The 19,339-nt window shown below is 40.2% G+C and overlaps 1 protein-coding gene across 2 annotated transcripts in view; it reads right to left on the bottom strand.

The window, feature by feature from the left end:
• Nucleotides 1-1,719: 1,719 nt before the first annotated feature.
• deptor (DEP domain containing MTOR-interacting protein) overlaps nucleotides 1,720-19,339 on the bottom strand; it is a 48,525-nt gene continuing 30,905 nt past the window's right edge. For both annotated transcript variants that reach the window (XM_056234449.1, XM_056234448.1), the window contains 3 exons: nucleotides 6,781-6,851; nucleotides 6,257-6,361; nucleotides 1,720-2,279 (listed from right to left, as the gene is read on the bottom strand). In XM_056234449.1, the coding sequence (XP_056090424.1) occupies nucleotides 2,151-2,279; nucleotides 6,257-6,361; nucleotides 6,781-6,851 (305 nt within the window). In that variant the 3' untranslated portion in view covers nucleotides 1,720-2,150. The remainder of the gene's footprint in view (nucleotides 2,280-6,256; nucleotides 6,362-6,780; nucleotides 6,852-19,339) is intronic.

Genomic DNA, 19,339 nt, shown 5'->3' with positions numbered 1-19,339 from the left:
TCTCAAACTGTGCTGCAATTCTGGATCACTGAAGAATAGGACGCAGGAGAAGAAAGTTCAACACTCTTACTTCAGCAATAAAAACAAAGAAAAGAAACACAAATGTGATCTTTATCTAAAGTCATTTGTGCTTATTAGTATAGTTGAATTGGATCATCAAAGGTCAGCAGCAAAAACATTGCTTAATAAAGTGAGATTAAATACATTAAGTATATTTCTATTTTTTAACATTAATTATTGCAGGTTTGCGTGTTTGCATTTTACTGTTTTTATTCATTTTAAGGAATACTGAATCTGTTTTTGTGCAAGTGAGATGAGTAAATACATGCTCACATTTAGTCTATAACTAGTCTAGAATAACCATCATGTTTATACAGCGCACACAAAGCGCTCGATTTCTCTCAACATGGGGACAGGAGAGAATGTCAGTCAATAAATGGGAAAACAAAGTAACTTGTGTAACTTATTTGAAAAAGCATCTCTGATATTTTGTTGTAAATATAAAAGTAATGCGTTACTTTATTAGTTACTTGAAAAAAGTAATTGATTACGTCACTTGCGTTACTTGTAATGCGTTATCTACAACACTGTGTAGTGCGTATAGCCTACATCATTCATGGAATGGTTTAAACAATCAGAGAACATTCAGAAATAACATTTACATAACTTGATGGGAACGATAGCAAAACGTTCTTAGAGCATTTTTGTTAACTGGGCCTAATGGAACTCAAAAACGCGGACTATTGCAGAAATTAGCGTAAACGTTTTTTTTAAAGGTCAATTTTTTTTTTTACATATTAACTAGACCTACTAGAACAACTATTTGAAGACAATCTTACAGAACCAATTCAGAACACAGTTCAAGTCAATAGCAACTTTCCTGAATAATAACACATTAGGTTAAAGTGAGAGATTTTTGAATGCAACTCTATTGCACCCTTAAAGGGATAGTTCACCCAAAAATAAAAATTCTGTCATCATTTACTCACCCTCATGTTGTTCCAAACCTATATGAGTTTCTTTTTTCTGTCGAACACAAAACAAGATATTTTGAAGAATGTTGGTATCCATTGACTTCCATAGTATTTTTTTTTTCCTACTATGGAAGTCAATGGGTGTCTCGTTACCAACATTTTTTTTTTTATATATTTTCTTTTGTGTTCAACAGAAGAAAGAAACTTATACAGGTTTGGAACAACTTGAGGGTGAGTAAGTAATGACAAAATTTAAATTTTTGGGTGAACTATCTCTTTAAGTACTACAGCTTGTTCCCGCAAGAGCGTGCATGTTCGTTCACGCACTTGCGTAGAGTATGTTTCTGCCGCTACACTATAAGTAATATTTTTAATGTCGTCATGTAATATTAACATTAAAGCTACAGGTAATACTATACTTGCCTATTTGATGGCATTTAGACAAAAGACAGGAAATTTGAACTACTTTCACAAAATACTAAAAATATGCTTAACTTACAAGATACTTAAAGACGAGTTACAGTACAACAACATCTTTCAGATGTGCGCAACGTTTTAAACATTCACTCTTAAGTTTCATTGAAAGTCTGTAAGTGCTGTTGTTGGTTGTCCCCTGCATTTTGATGGATGTCAACATATATCATTTTACTAAGTCCCGGCAAGCATGACAGGGATATAAATAGTAAGTTAAAACTAACCACACCACTCCGATCAAGTGACCAAAGTATAAAAAAAAAACCTGACACAATGTTGTAATCCTTTACTCTCGAAAGGTCATAGCCTAAACTCTGAATGAAGAAACAGTCGAAAAAGAGCACTGAATTGTGCTTTCACCTGAATGGCACACATATATTAGTTTGGCATTGGTTCTGCAAACCTATCTTCCAAGAGTGTTTTAAATGCTGCACGCAGTTCTACTAAAAATGATATTTGGCAGTTGCTTTTCCCATATAATCCGTCCAGTTAAAGTCTCAACTGACATGGGCCGGTAACAGTCAATGAGGACCCAATGGGAGGCACAGATTAGTGTCATGCTCTATAAACTAATGAATTTGAATCAAAATGATGAACGGAATCAAGATTTCACTTCTCTGAACATTCCATTAAACACTCACTGAGGAAAGTCCAGAGAAAGAGAAGAACAGAAAAACATAAAGAGCGTCTGTGAGCTCGTCTTCAGTATTCCCCTTCCTCCATAACCTCCATGACCACTGTTCTGGGACCAGTGAGGATGAGGTTGCTGACAGTTCTGTAGTCCAGACTCAGCACATTCATCCCATTAACTGCCACCACAAACTGACACACCTGTAGAGATGAGCATGAGAAAACTTTAATGAGGCAAAACAATTGCAGTTTTATGTTTACTCATAATTGTTACACCCTTTTTGTACTTTGATAAAGACATAAAAGTGCTGAAAAACAACATAATGAATATGGAGCATATAAACCACATATATGACACAATAAACAGATTGTAATCTCTCTCAGTGCAGCAACATGACACAATTACACCTTTCAGGAGAACGGTAGAGGAGTGCTTTTTAAAATCAGCTATATTAACTCTTGGAGAGGTTCTGCAAATGAATAACGTTATAGCCTTTATGTCCTTCCTGGTAAACCCATAATGAAACTACCATCTGAAATGAGTCACACTGTTATCGTTATCAGCATCAAATGATAAATAAACAACATCTGAAAAAAGCTTGGCATTTTGTGCTTAAACGATCTGTTTTGGCATAATTTGTACTGTACATTAGTGCATGACTACAACTCCAGCATTTGTAATATCCTGCTAAGAGGTACACTCTAAAAATAAATGTTTTGGTTTGACGAAAAACGTTTACATCAAGCTTTTTGACTTGTGACAACTTCTAATGAAATTATGTTCAACCAACAAACTACACTGAGTTATATGAACTTAATTTTTGAGTGTAAACACATTTTTTAGGTTTACTAAGAAAAATCTAGTTGTTCCAACTAGTTTAAACATAATTCACTGATAAATGGAGTGGCGTCCCTGAAAGGAATTGATATTATCTATATCAGTTCAAATTCACAGCTAAAATAGCACACGCTAAATATAACTTATTTAACAGATAGATTTTAGAACAAGAAAGATAATACTTGTCACTGGAATTAGTGCAGTGATTGCTCATAGAACTACATACAATGTTGATGTCGCCACTCACAACATACCAAGCTCTAATCTTCAGCACAAAACACAACAGAAACTATTAACAGCATTAAAAACTAAAAGGTATTTATTTACATTTACTAAAAAAACATAAAATATCACTTAATTTTAACATGCAAAGCAATGCACTGCCCAATTTCCAAAGTTTATAAATTTTCATTAAAGAGCATATTGCAGGTAAAAAAAAAAAAATCTTAAAATTAATATATAACCTTGTATGAAAATACCATATGAAAAGTTAATGCAGGATTTAAAATGTTTTAAAACGACATAAGGGCACTAATTTAGTAGATAAAGTGAGCGTTTCTTTGACTGCTGGTAAAAACGGCTTTTTTTTCCAACATTGCGTCATTTTACGTCACGCCAGGGAGCCTCAGCCTCAGCTCAGAGTAGGCTGGTATTCAGTGAGAGCGGTCGTCAGTCAGTGTGTTTTCGGTAGTTTTTGTATTTCAATTTATCATCGTCATGGTAAATGATTGTGTTTGTGGAGGTTGCAAAAACTTTCTGTATATGTTATAACCCAGGTGAAAAATATGTATTAAAAATGTACTTGAGTATGTTTTTAGTACAATACAAATATACTCAAGTATAGTTTTTTTACGTTTAATAGTATATACCCTAATCATACTAATGTCTGCTGGCCTGATATACGATGGTAATAATCTGTACAATATTGTGAGCAGTGTATATCGTTAGCGAACGTGTATATATCTATAAGCTAACACTGGTCTCTCTCACCAAGACACCTGTCCTGTTCTCCACTGGTTCTCCTCACACCACAACTCAATTTGTCTCTGACCGACCGTTCTGTCTAACATTAACCCTGGCCTGTCCCTGCTCTTTTGGCAGCATAGCAGGCTCATAATTGTATGGCTGTGGTCTGTCATACGAGTAAGTATTTCCTCAGTGTCCGAAATGTCATTGCGATCCATTGTTCTCCTGTTGTTTGAATCGACCGCTCTCCCGCCCGTTACGTCACGCCCGCCACGCCCATTTTCAGATGCGGAAGTAAAAAAAATTCACAAAAACGACTCCAGAAGCTTCTTTAGCGTATCTATAAGTATATTTTAAAGAAAATCTAGTTCCTACATTATTTTTCTATGAATGAGGCTGAATGAGGCATTTATATAGCGCTTTCATATGCACTACTGTACACCCAAAGCGCTTTACAATCATATCAGGGGTTGTCTCCTCAACCACCACCAGTGTGCAGCATCCACTTGGATAATTCAGTGGATGCAATTCATCCTATACATTGACTCGTTGGGTCCTCTAACCTGCAATATGCCCTTTAAGTTGCTACGTCTTAATCTAAGACACAAACAAGTAAACAAACAATTAATACAGAATTGTCCATTTAAATTCAACACAATATTAAGTTGATGTAATGATCATCATTATTATAATACAATGTTTGCATTTTAAAATGTTTAATTAAATCTGACAACCATGCATTTTATTAAGTTGTGATAATAGGTCCTCTGAATTACTTTTTAAAGGGTAGTCCTTGTTAATAATATAATGTAATATAATTAGGGCTGTCAAATGATTAATCACGATTAATCACATCCAAAATAAAAGTTTTTTTTACATAATATATGTGGGTGCACTGTGTATAATTATTTTGTATATATATATAAATACACACACATGCATGTATATTTAAGAAAAAAATATTATTTATATATAAAATATTTATATTACAAGCATGTGTGTGTATTTATATATATATACAAAATAATTATACACAGTGCACCCACATATATTATGTAAAAAAAACTTTTATTTTGGATGTGATTAATCACGATTAATCATTTGACAGCCCTAAATATAATATAATATAACTTTTCTTTGTAATAAAAAGTAGTTAAATATCCAAACATTCTCTTGTTCAGTTGTGTAAAACTTTTAGAGGCCGATTTATATGGACAATTAAAAAAATTATTTGGGAATGAATCAACCTCAAAAAGACAGATTTCAGAGGTCAATAAATAGTTTTATATATTTAAGTGTTTATTTTTATTTTCCAATTAACATTTTCCAACATTACTAAACAATTTTGAAATTGCTAAACATTCACTTATTCAATTATATTCAATACTAAATGAAACAATTTTATTAATGGAATAGCAAATATTTTCACCATATTGTTTACTCATTTGGTGTGATTTTCATCACAATTTCAATGTTCATTACAGTAAAAAGAGCTGTGAGCTGGGCTTGCAGAATCAGATGCAGCATTATGGTCTCGGCACTGAGCACATAAACTCAGTCTGCAAACATGACCTTATTTAACGAGCATTCAGAAAAGATACAGTGGGAGTAGTGTTTTTTTTTTTAAAGCTGCATAACTGTAATGGTTCATAATTGCTGTAAATTAGGGTCATGGCTGCTGAATGCTGAACTGTTTAAAGGAGGAGGGAGGGCAGGTATTATTCTATCTGCCACAACAGTAAATTAGACATACACACACTTTCAGTAGGAATTAAGTGTCTTCGCCTGGATCAGCATAAAAAACATCTGGCAAACGGACTATATTCTGAGTGGACATTATGATCTCTCCACTCAGTGTACTGTGCTTAAGGTCAAACCTAAATAACTGGGAAGGTTGATGAGGTTGGGTATTTTGTAATCTCTTATCTCTTGGATCATAATCTAGCATTAACTTGATGCCAATATATTATAGCAAAACTCTAACCCTGTTTCTTGAAGACAACTTTAACTCTAAAGATGTGGTCAGAGAAATGTTAACCAAAAAAAAAAAGGTATATTATCAATAATGTAGTGATGTATGAAGTACAATTTATCACTTTCAATCCAAGCAGCTTTCTGTTGGTAAACCAAGTCTTGAACATTGTGGTGGGACCATGAAAACATTGGATTTTCCTCACATGAAAATTGGACAAATCATGAGCGCATGTCGGAGCGCATGTCATGTCAGAGTGGGTTTCCATAATATGGAAATATTTATTGGCTTATTGGTATGCCAAAATTTCAAAATCTGTGCATCCCTCCGGAATAAGATAATAAAATGATCAATTTGGACATTTTCTCACTATAATACATGTTTGCAGGATGAGTACTGTACCTTCATTCCCACTGCTGCAGCAGGTCCGCCGGGATCCACAGCCTGGACGTGGCAGGGTTTACTTCCTCTCACCACGAATCCCCAGCCCACTGCGTCTCCCACAATCTGCAAACATATACATCCAAGCATGCTAACTATTTAAGGTACCACGCATATTGTGCAATCCCAGCATAGAGATGAAATTGCGATGAGCAAAATGCATTCGGCACTGTTTTTTGGTTATTATTAATTCTAAACAACACGATAAACGACGCTAACAGTGAAACCAAATCATTGAAAATTCATGTCTTGTCCAGATACTTGACAGCTGAGGACACACATTATCAGCTTTCATGGGATCTTAAATTACTCCTGGCTAGGATCATCTCTACATGCATCTGAGGAAAAACGTCCTCTTGCTAATTTTAGTCTTGAACTTTTTCCTCCATGCAAATGGATTTTCTGAACCAAACATACTTAATAATGCAATTAGATCTTGGAGTCTATGCACATTTGGCATGTGTGTGTGTGTGGGGGTGACTTACTGTGAATGTCTTCTTTATGTAAGGTCCACCAGGGGCCTGAAGTTCCTCTGGGCTCACTTGTCTTTTCAGCACTGTAAAAATACACACACAGTGTTCCTCAGTCGTGAACTCTAGGCCCGTTTTCATGATAGTAAAACGTGACTATTCAACACATGGTATAAAAGGATCAGTTTATCTATTCACTGCAATAACACTGAGTTTGATTCACTATTTACTTTACTCCTTATGACATAATACTGCAATCCACAATCTTTCATTAAAATAATTGACACAAAGGCATCCTGAAACAAAACATGTGCTTCTGACAGAGAGAGAGAGAGAGAGAGAGAGAGAGAGAGAGAGAGAGAGAGAGAGAGAGAGAGAGAGAGAGAGAGAGAGAGAGAGAGAGAGAGAAATCAAGCTGTAATAGAGCGCTGAAGGTTTGTGTTTAATGAAGTAATGAGGTTGTGGCATAACTGTGATGGACTAATTAGCACATAAGTGGTTCTAATCAGTTTGATCTCTTCATCACTAATGTAATAAGTGAGCCAAACTCTGAACCACTTCTGAGTCACAATCCAGGATCTAACTGCACAGATATAGACTGGCTTCTGATTGGCTGATCAGAGCCCATTGTACAGACTATAGAAGCAATGCATATAGCAATATAAGTAACACTTTATTTTACAGTGTCCTTGTTACATATTGTAACATGTACTTGCCATAGTAATAACAATAAATTATGCATAATTACATGCAACTAACCCTCGACCAAACCCTAATCCTACCCTAACTCTATAGTAAGTACATGTAGTTCATTAATATTACTCAGTACTTAAATATATAATTACACTGTAACAATGACACCTTAAAATAAAGTGTAACTGCAATATATATATACTGTATTTTTTCCCTTAAAATTTGGGGTCGGTAAGAATTTTAAAATTGAAAAGCATTTTTAATGAAAATATTTCCTTATAAATCCTCAGTAAGCAAGTTAGTGGCAATGGCAAGGAGAAACTATGTATGTGCAATGTAAGAAAAAATACATTCAAAATGTATTAATAAAAGGGAAAAAACAACATATATAATATATATAACAAACATATATATATATATATATATACAGTAATTGTTTTTTACTGTTAAAAAGTAGAGATGTCAACTGAATAAAATTATCTGAATATAGTAAATCATGTACTATCAGAAAAAAAAACTATCAATAATATATAAAAAAGAAAAGAAAAATATGCTCAAAAAATATTAACTTCGACTAGGCTACTTTTTGGTGTTTGTTTGTTTGTTTGTTTTTGTAAACTTTCGGGGCTGTATTATTGTTTTACACTGAAAATGTTATAAACATGCAAGTTAATGATGTGAGGGTTAGTAAACAACAGCAGATGTTTATTTTGGGGTGAACTTTCCCTTTAAAGAATATTATTTACTGTATGCGTGTATATTCTGAATAGGGAGCACATGACCAGGGCCTTTCCATTCCCCCTACAGAGAAATCTTTCAAACACAATGCCACATTCTTTGTAAAGCAAGGAGAAAGGATTATGTCCGTGTGTGTGAGAGAGAATGAGAAAGAAAGGGAGAGACTGGATTTTTGTTTACAAGTTTATGTTTGGGCATCACTATTTTTCTCTCATTCTTTCTTATTCACTTTTTCTCTCGAGTTCATTGTTTTTTCATCGATTTTGGGTGGAGAGCTAAGTAATCCCAGGATTGGATGAGCAAATTGACCAATCAGAGACAGGCAATGACACTGCCAAACCCAGCATGCTTGTCTCCTTACAACACATCTGGAAAAGCAGCCTATTTCCTTCACAAATTTAAAATGCACAACATGTTATAACGTTAGACGCTCTGATGACAGATTGCATCTTGGATCCTCGTTGTTGGACAAAGAACAGGTCTGGTTTTAACATTGGGCCTCACTGTCCCGGGGCAGAATATGTGGTGAAATGAAGGCTGAGTCATGTGGTAGGTGTGGAATGCTTCATTGCAGGCATGCTTCAGACTCGCCTTGGACAGTCATGGAGGCCAATGTTCTAATTTGGTGTTGGAGGAGGATGAGTCTGAGTATGTGTATAAAATGTTCCCCTGCCTGCTGGCTGTGCTCCTTGCCTTTCCTGAAGGGGACTACGTGTTCTTGCCAGACTCTCTCATAAACACACACACACTACGCGTGTACTACGGCTGTTCAAAGTTCTCAGCCTGAGAGTTTTTATGGGTCAGAGAGTTTACTATACACAAACACACTCAGAATGGAGTGAGAAAAAAACAGATAGAGACACAGTAAAATAAGAAAATGCATGTCACAATCAGTTCCAATTATTATTATTATTTTTTTTTTAATTATTTGTAAAATCACGAGGCAGTGATGAAAAATATCCTCAAGAAATCAGAATGACAACTTCAGGTGCTTAAATATATTGTGAGAAAACGTCTCAGGTTACGACTGTAACCATAGTTCCCTGAGAAAGGGAACGAGACGATGCGTCATCGACGCTTTGGGAACGCCCCCAGCGTGAATGCGTCTGAGCATCAATGTCAACTAGTCCAATGGAAAGAATGAGCGTCACGGGCGGGTGACGTCATGACCAGGAAGGCATAAGAGCACATCCGGTGAAACGCGGCATTAGCTTCAAAAAGTCGAAGCAAGCCGATCACAGGGATGCAGGAAGTATGGCAGGGTGACGCATCGTCTCGTTCCCTTTCTCAGGGAACTATGGTTACAGTCGTAACCTGAGACATTCCCTTTCGAGGGAACTCGCGATGCGTCATCGACGCTTTGGGAACGAGAATACCCAAAACGCCAGAATTCCAAGTACCTGAGTGTTAGTCTGTTGGAACTAAGCACTAAGCACCTGAGAACCTGGGGCAGCATCCAGGTCCAAACTGTAAAACCTGACGAACGTGAGCGGTGAGGACCAGCCTGCCGCATCACATACGTCTTGAAGAGAAACTCCAAATAATAAGGCTTTAGAGGCCTTATTAGAGGACCACCAAAGGACACGGCTGGTCAGAGTACTCGTATGCAAGTGAAATAGCCTCAACTATCCACTTACTAACCGTCTGTTTAGAAGCAGGAAGACCCTTCTTAGGTGATCCAAAGCAAATAAATAACTGGTCGGACTTCCTCATTTAAGATGTCCGATGAACATAAGTATCCAGTGCTCGCACTGGACACAAGAGGTTCAGCCTTTCCTGGTCCGCAGATGTAAAAGGAGGACAGAAACCTGCAGCACAATAGGCCTCGGAATAATGGTAGGCACCTTTGGAACATATCCATGTTTCGGGTAAGAATGCCTTGGCCATCCCCGGTGCACTCAAGGCAGGTGGGGACCGAAAGGGCCTGAAGGTCTGACTCTAATAGGGACGAAATAGCTAGCAGAAAATAGTCTTAAAAGAAAGGAACTTCTCTGAGACCAAATCTAAGGGCTCGAAGGGAGCCCCAGATAGGCCTTCTAGAACTATTGCAAGGTCCCAAGCCAGCACTCTAGTGCAAGTTGCAGGCCTCAGCCTCAAAGTGCCACGAAGGAAACCAGTGATCAGGGGGTCTCGACCCAAAAATGTACTACCCACCAGGGCGTGGAAAGCCGCAATGGCCGCCACGTATACCTTAAGCGTGGAAGGACATAGACCTGATACAGGTCCGCAAACCAAATTTAGCTCGGCCAGGGTGGTGCTACTAAATAGGCTTATTCCATCCTGGCGGAATCACTCCAGAACTCCTGGGAGCAGAGCAACAGGGGGAAATGCGTACAGACGTAGCCTCAGCCACGTCTGCACCATAGCAACCAGCCCCGAGGGGACTGGTTGAGTGAGGGATAACCAGAGTGGACAGTGCGTCGTATGCTGAGACGAGAACAAATCCACTTCTGCCTAGCCATAAAACTCCCATATTTGCTCCACCGCCTCGGGGTGGAGTCCCCTGGCCTCAGCCCCTGCCTCGACAGGGTGTCTGCTCCAATATTCTGGCCCCCCTGGAATATACACTGCCCTCAGACAGCGTAATTTCCTGAGGGACCAAAATAATAGGCCACCAACGTGTTGTCTGTGGGTCAAGAACCAGAGTTTCCTCCATATAACCAAGGCGCGGGGATACTGCCGCGTGATCTTGATCGTACGGAGTGGGTTTCCCCTCAGGGAGAACCCTCTGGTCCTGAGCCACCACTGTAAAGGTCTCACGTACAGCAGGTCAAAGGGTATCACATTGAACGCTGCTGCCCTGAGGCCTAACAGTCACTGTTTCAGAACAACACATGATGGCCCCTCAGGTCTGGGAGGAGATGTCTCAACGCATTGAAGACAACCATCATCTCTAGGCAATTCATGTGCCAAGCGAGATGATGACTCCTCCCAAGCCCTGAGCTGAGCGGCCTTCCAATACAGCTCCCCAGCCGGTGAGGGAAGCATCTGTCGAGATAGCAACTCGATGGCAAAGAGCTCCCAACACCGAACCCTGGGTTAAGAACCAGTGTTTCCTCCATATAACCAAGGCACGAAGGCACCGCCGCGTGATCTTGATCATACGAAGTGGGTTTCCCCTCGGGGAGAACCCTCTGGTCCTGAGCCACCACTGCAAAGGTCTCATGTACAGCAGGCCAAAAGGTATCCCATTGGACGCTACTGCCACAAGACCCAACAGTCTCTCGAACTGTTTTACAGTGCGTGACTGGCCTAGCCTCAGCTCTTTTGTGGCTGTTAGGATAGCAGCTACACGAACGGGCGACAGAGTGGCCCGCATCGTCACTGAATCCCATACCACACCAAGGAAAGTGGTTCTCTGTACTGGAGAAAGCACACTCTTCTTGGCATTGAGCCTCAACCCCAACATCTGCATATGAGCGAGAACGACACCTCGGTGCCGAACCGCTAACTGTTCTGATTCCGCTAGAATCAGCCAGTCATCTATGCAATTCAGAATGCGTATACACTGCAGCCTGGCGGGGCCAGAGCTGCGTCTACACACTTCGTGAATGTGCGGGGTGATAGAGCTAGACCGAAAGGAAGTGCCTGATACTTGTGTTCTTTGCCCCAAAGAAAACCTCAGGAACCTCCTGTGCTGAGGGAGGATGGAGATATGGAAGTATACGTCTTTTAGATCTATCGTGACAAACCAGTCCTCGGATCTGATTTGAGTCACGATCTGTTTGAGTGTCAGCATCTTGGACTTGAGTTCCAGCACCAAACACTCCAACAGACGAAGATCTAGTATGTGACGCAGCTCTCCATCCTTTTTTGGAACAATGAGATAACGACTGTAAAGACCCGACGCAATGTCAGGTGAGTACACCTGCTCTATAGCTTTCTTTGCTAACAGGGCCTTTACCCCTTGCTCCATTACCAGAGAGATTACCATTACCCATAGAGATATATTTGGCAGTAGCTTCCGCACTGCCAGAAAATCTACCAAGGGAACCAGCCCCTCGAGGCTGGCCTCTGGTGTAATAAAGACAGCCAGTTCGGGGACCTGAAACATACTGGCAGGAACCACCCGAACTGACTGTTTTCGATCCCCCCTCAGAGGGCGCGAGTCCGACGCAATGTCGAGTTGACGCTGCGCCAGAAGCTCGCTGGAGAACGCTGCGCCCCGAAGCACCAAGGGTGGCGGGGTTGGCAGAATGGTCCCCTGAGGGCACAGAGATAGAAAGGGCACCGTATAATGAGGTGTACACCATTCCACCCCGGTTGGGGCTGCCCTCACCGGTCTGACGCCGTGGCGCCAGACCTTTTCTTTTGAGCCGCAGCCTTCTCAGCATGAAGAACGGTCCTCGGATCCGGCTTCTGCTTTGAAGGCTTTGGCTGCTGTGTTGTGTATGAGAAACTAGCCGGCTGGAGCTGCTCACGCCCAGCAGCCCCAGTGGGTTGGACATAGCGAGGGAGAGATTATCTTGTATCTTTCTCCATGATTCCCATCAAATTGAGCCAGAGGTGTCTCTCAGTGACCACAAGGGCTGCCATCCCTGAGAGATAAATCTGAGGCCCGACGGAGTTCTCAAACCCCATCGGGGTTTGAGAAACTCCCTCACTTCTGTCCAAATACCACAGCAGGTCAGCCTGATATGCTTGCAGCACTGCTATAGTGTGCAAGCAGGCTCATGCTAGACCCACTGCCATATATGCTTTTCCCACTAGATTAAAAAATAGTTTTCTTTAATGGTTTAGTGAGAGAAGCCGACGCCTTCAGGGACGATACTGAACCGGGAGACATAGCTCGCAAGTGTCTGTTCTACCCGGGGTATTGCCCCATAGCCATACTCTCTTAACCCCCAAATATCTGAATATACATGAATGTGGGGCTAAAAAATGAGTAAGGCTTTTTCCATGATCTAGACAGCTCGCTGTGCAGATCGGGAAAAATGGAAGGCCCTGTGATGGAGGTGGAAAAATAGAGGGAAGGAAACTCGTTCAATTTATTTTAAGGACGAGTGCCCCCTTATTTCTGCTGGCCATTAAATATTTAATTTATCTACAGCCTTAGTAAACACCTCCACCAGCTCACCAGCTTATTATTATATATTTTTTTTTATATATACATTCTTTATATATATACACTTTATTTTATATATAATATATAAACTATCATATATATATATATAGGCTATATATAATTCTCATACGCTGGGGAAGAGATGGCAAATCCACTTCCCCCATGATTGTGTCACTTTCAATGCCCAGCACATCTACCTCCTCGGAGGTAGAGCACTGAAGCATTGATTTCTCTCCCCGGGCGGAAGAGACCGCAGCGCGGGCTTCCGAGACCGGCGAGAGAGCACTGGATCCCTCGTGGAAAGGGAGGAGATAAGATCCGCGGACCCGTCTCCAACCCCGTAAAGAGATCCTATTCGCGATCCACAGGAATGCATTCTCCGCGCTGCCTCGGCAGACGCGGATCCTGCACCCTGAGGATCGCGAGCCTGGCCACTTTCCTCGAAAAGCGCCAGGCGAGAGCGGAGCATGCGGAGCGGAAGCATCACGCAATGCTGGCAATCAGCCCCCTCGAAGGCTGACACCGCATGCTCCACTCCCAAACAAACTACACAAAGCTTGTGTGTGTCCCCACCCGTTAAATAACGCGGGCAGGGAGAAGCACAGAGTTTGTAAAGTTGTTTCGCCATAACTCTTCCCAATAATATCGTACAGACAACAATAAATAGACAGAGACAGAGTAACACAGATCGCTTGCTGAGACACAGAAGCTAATGCCGCGTTTCACCGGATGTGCTCTTATGCCTTCCTGGTCATGACGTCACCCGCCCGTGACGCTCATTCTTTCCATTGGACCAGAGCCGGCTCTGCATTGGACTAGTTGACATTGATGCTCAGACGCATTCACGCTGGGGGCGTTCCCAAAGCGTTGATGACGCATCGCGAGTTCCCTCGAAAGGGAAGGGTTAGTTTACCCAAAAAAGTACCTGTCATTTACTCACCCTTATGTCGCTGTAAACCTGTCATTTCTTTTCGAGGAGCACAAATAAGACATTTTTAAGAATATCCTGGCTACTCTTTTTTATTTAAGATTAATAGAAATTAATTATCTGGCAAAAACAAGCTCCAAAATGACAAAAAAAAAAAAAAAAAAAATCAACACAAATGTCATCCATATGACTCTCTATCTAGTTACATATCAATATATTATGTATATGAAGCCATATGATAAACACAAAAACCTTGTGTTTTGTCTCAAATGGCATTGTCGCACCATGTTTGGAGTCCATACAACTTTGATATTACATTCGATGGAGGCGTACGCGTACAGTGAGCATTATATAAATTCAATTATCAGCATGGTATTTTTCTATTGGTCAGCTTCTGGTGAGAAATGCATATTTGAAGTGTCAGTGTCAGTGTCATTGACTGGACAAATGCAGCACACAACCTATTTACATAAAAGCTCTAGTATTACGCATCCTCATTTTATATATTGCTTGTACTATAACTGTACTATCCAGTTTTTCTAGAATGTACTTTGAGGTGTAACACCATATGCCTTATGTCTTAACCATACGCAAAGCGACAAGATTCTAGTGACAAGCAATTTGTCTCTCCACACAAGACGCGACGTGACGAGACGTGACAAAATCAATTGAAAATCACAGCCAATCAGAAGAGTGTGGGCAGAGCTCTCAAAACAAAATTAATAAACACATGATCAAATTCATAAATATTACATAATTTTAACATTATTAAATTTCGATTTCAGTATGGCTATAAAGGTCACGCAAAATGATATTCAAACTCTCAATAAATTATTTGAACATTAAAAAAGTACATAATCTGTATATTATCATTGTCATACTTTTTATGCTGTTTCTCCAGCTGCAACATCGCATAAATAGAAAATGTTTCTAAAATATAATACCCTGTAGATTGTCGTGGTTGGCACAAAAAGTCTGAAATAACATGGAAAAAATACCTTTTGTTGTGTGTCGTGTTGCGTTTGGTTAAGACACAGTGTAATACCGCAAAAGCGGAGCAGGGTTTCATAACCCCAGGTAAAAAGTGGTGCAAGTGTGAAGCATTCCTTTAGACAAGGTTAAAAGCAGAGTTTAAAACACAGGGGTTAAGCAAAGTGTGAAAAAAGCCCTTTTGAAATACTGTACATTCAACTGTATGAAATACTGTACGCATATGCTAAGTGTTCGTGTCAAAACTAAAGTATGCTTTGGGCTTCAATGTGTTAATGTAGAACAAGATTCTCAACAGTTGTACTACCAAGGAAACCAATTTGATCTATTAAACTACTGGGTGACCTATTCCTTTCAATATAATCTTGTTAACTCATTCTGCTAGTACAAGTTAACAAGGAGAATCCCTGTTAGAAGGGTGAAGAAGTTCATGGGAACTACATGGTCGACGCCTCGTAGAATTACTGTCAACAACCAACGGAACAGAGGGAGGACAGACGGATGTGGCTTTATGGCCTGAAAGCACACAAACTTCTCTTAAGAAAGATAGATATAGGTAAATTGGCAATATTCTGCAACATCATAAACGACTTGTCAAATTCCTTGATTACCACAATATTCTGCATAAATGCCAAATTGTTTTTTTGCCAAATTGCCGCACAACGGACCATATATTTACACTCCAGACTCTAATTGATCAAGAATTAAACACTAAGAAAAGAAAGGTATATGCCTGTTTTGTTGACTTCCAAAAAGCCATTGATTCCATCTGGCACGAGGGCCTCTTCTACAGACTACTTGAAAGTGGCATTGGAGGAAAAACATATGATTTGATTAAGAACATGTATACAAAAAGTGAATGTGCCATAAAGATTGGAAACAAACAAACAGCGTTCTTCTCCCAGGGCCGGGGAGTGAGGCAAGGATGCAATCTTAGTCCAATTCTCTTCAATCTATATATCAATGAATTAGCAAAGCAATTAGAGAGTTCCACGGCACCTGGCCTCACCCTGAACAACACAGAGATCAGAGGTCTGCTGTATGCAGATGACTTAGTGTTACTCTCACCTACTAAAGAAGGTCTGCAGCAGCACCTTAACCTCCTGCAGAGATTCTGCCAGACATGGGCCCTGACAGTAAACACAGTAAAGACTATCTTTCAGAAACAATACAGAAATCAGGTTACACACAATTTCTATTTGGACACCACTAAATTACAACACACAAAAAACTACACTTACCTTGGCCTCGACATTACATACACAGGCAACCTCAACATGGCTGTGAAAGATCTGAGGGACAAAGCAAGGAGAACTTTCTATGCAATAAAAAGAAACATTAAAATCTACACTCACCGGCCACTTTATTAGGTACACCTGTCCAACTGCTCGTTAACACTTAATTTCTAAGCAGCCAATCACATGGCGGCAACTCAGTGCATTTAGGCATGTAGACATGGTCAAGACAATCTCCTGCAGTTCAAACCGAGCATCAGTATGGGGAAGAAAGGTGATTTGAGTGACTTTGAACGTGGCATGATTGTTGGTGCCAGAAGGGCTGGTCTGAGTATTTCAGAAACTGCTAATCTACTGGGATTTTCACGCACAACCATCTCTAGGGTTTACAGAGAATGGTCCGAAAAAGAAAAAACATCCAGTGAGCGGCAGTTCTGTGGGCGGAAATGCCTTGTTGATGCCAGAGGTCAGAGGAGAATGGCCAGACTGGTTCGAGCTGATAGAAGGGCAACAGTGACTGAAATAACCACTCGTTACAACCGAGGTATGCAGCAAAGCATTTGTGAAGCCACAACACGCACAACCTTGAGGCGGATGGGCTACAACAGCAGAAGACTCCACCGGGTACCACTCATCTCCACTACAAATAGGAAAAAGAGGCTACAATTTGCAAGAGCTCACCAAAATTGAACAGTTGAAGACTGGAAAAATGTTGCCTGGTCTGATGAGTCTCGATTTCTGTTGAGACATTCAGATGTTAGAGTCAGAATTTGGCGTAAACAGAATGAGAACATGGAACCATCATGCCTTGTTACCACTGTGCAGGCTGGTGGTGGTGGTGTAATGGTGTGGGGGATGTTTTCCTGGCACACTTTAGGCCCCTTAGTGCCAATTGGGCATCGTTTAAATGCCACGGCCTACCTGAGCATTGTTTCTGACCATGTCCATCCCTTTATGGCCACCATGTACCCATCCTCTGATGGCTACTTCCACCATGTCACAAAGCTCTAATCATTTCAAATTGGTTTCTTGAACATGACAATGAGTTCACTGTACTAAAATGGCCTCCACAGTCACAAGATCTCAACCCAATAGAGCATCTTTGGGATGTGGTGGAACGGGAGATTCGCATCATGGATGTGCAGCCGACAAATCTGTGGCAACTGTGTGATGCCATCATGTCAATATGGACCAAACTCCCTGAGGAATGCTTCCAGCACCTTGTTGAATCTATGCCACGAAGAATTGAGGCAGTTCTGAAGGCAAAAGGGGGTCCAACCCGTTACTAGCATGGGGTACCTAATAAAGTGGCCGGTGAGTGTATATTCCAATTGAAATCTGGCTTAAAATTTTCCAATTTGTACTAGAACCAATAATTCTATATGGTAGTAAAATTTGGGGGCCAAAACTTAATAATGAATTTGACAAATGGGACAAAACAATCATAGAATCTTTCCATACCGAGTTCTGTAAGAGCATCCTACAGGTGCAGAGAAAAACACCGAATAACCTGTGCAGAGCAGAGCTCGGCCAATACCCCCTCTTACTAAAGATACAGAAAAGATCAATTAAATTTTACAATCACTTAAAATCAGTTAACCCCCAGACATATCATCACAAAGCCCTAACATACCAGGAGCTGAAAGCAGAACAGAGTCCCCTCAGCCAGCTGGTGCTGAGGCTCTCTGCAGTAACAAGTCCCCAAAAGCCTCAGGACAGCAACGCCAACTCAAGCAGACCAAACCAAATTATCAACAAGCAGAAAGAAAAATATATTGAATACTGGAAAGAAACGACCAAAACACAAAGTAAATTACAATTTTATCTGACCCTAAAAAGAGAATTCACACTGGCAAATTACCAGAGTACAATAAAATGTCCTAAACTAAGAAAAATGTTGACAACATACAGACTGAGTGAACACAGCCTGGCCATAGAGACGGGTCGCCACAGACAGAGCTGGCTCCCACAACAGGAGAGACTCTGTGTGACCAGGGACAGGTCGAGACAGAGCTGCACTTTCTAACCTCATGTCCCAAATATAATACACTAAGACAAAAACACTTCCCAAACATTTCCCAAATATACCCTGAATTCGAATCCATATCAGACACACAGAAAATCCCATATTTACTAGGAGAAATGCCCAAATGTGAAATAATTGCTGCAAAATATGTCTCCTCATGCCATAAAATGAGGACAACCAGTGGAACCTCAGATGGATAAATAATTGTACAAATTTTCAAATAATTATTATTTTGATTGTTTGATATTTTAGTAATTGTTTTATTTTATTTTTTATTGTTCACTTTTATTTATCTATATGTTTGTATATGTCTATTGCTTTGGCAATATTGTGCTATTGTACACATTCATGCCAATAAAGCTAATTTGAATTGAATTATAGGTATATGCAGATATACGACGCTCTCCACACATTGTGTTCTGTTAAAGGAACAGAAACATACCACAAACATAACTTCGAGAAAGCTATAAGCAAATCATCGTTAAAAAAACTTAAAGCCGGACATACACTGTGCAATTTTCGTCCGTTTTTGAGCCAAATTCTGACTCGTATGACTTTTGAATCAGGGCAAATTTCAGCTTTGTTGTGCGTCGTTTGTCATGCAGTGTCAGGGGGAAACGAGAGGTGATTAACCTCTTCCGACCGGCAATAGGAGAATCGGATGAATTTCTGACATGTCAGAAATTTTGGTTGCCCCTCGTGAGGGTATGGTACAGTTGAAGCAGAGCTACGAACTGATTGCCCTGAACTCGTTTTTTCAGCACGAAAAAAGGAGTTAAACCATTTCATCTTTAATGCAGCAAGAAAGAAAACGAAAAGAGGGGGATCTTTAAGTTTTGTAGCTATCAAACAGCTGCAATTTAGCAAACTGTTGATTATCTCCAGTTCGCGTTGCAAAA

This window comes from Rhinichthys klamathensis, unplaced genomic scaffold (genome assembly GCF_029890125.1).
Source record: "Rhinichthys klamathensis goyatoka isolate OS25496 unplaced genomic scaffold, OSU_Roscu_1.1 h1tg000395l_1, whole genome shotgun sequence".
NCBI lineage: Eukaryota > Metazoa > Chordata > Actinopteri > Cypriniformes > Leuciscidae > Rhinichthys > Rhinichthys klamathensis.
The sequence above is the reverse complement of the archived record's forward strand: the minus strand, read 5'-3'. Positions and strand labels throughout refer to the sequence as shown.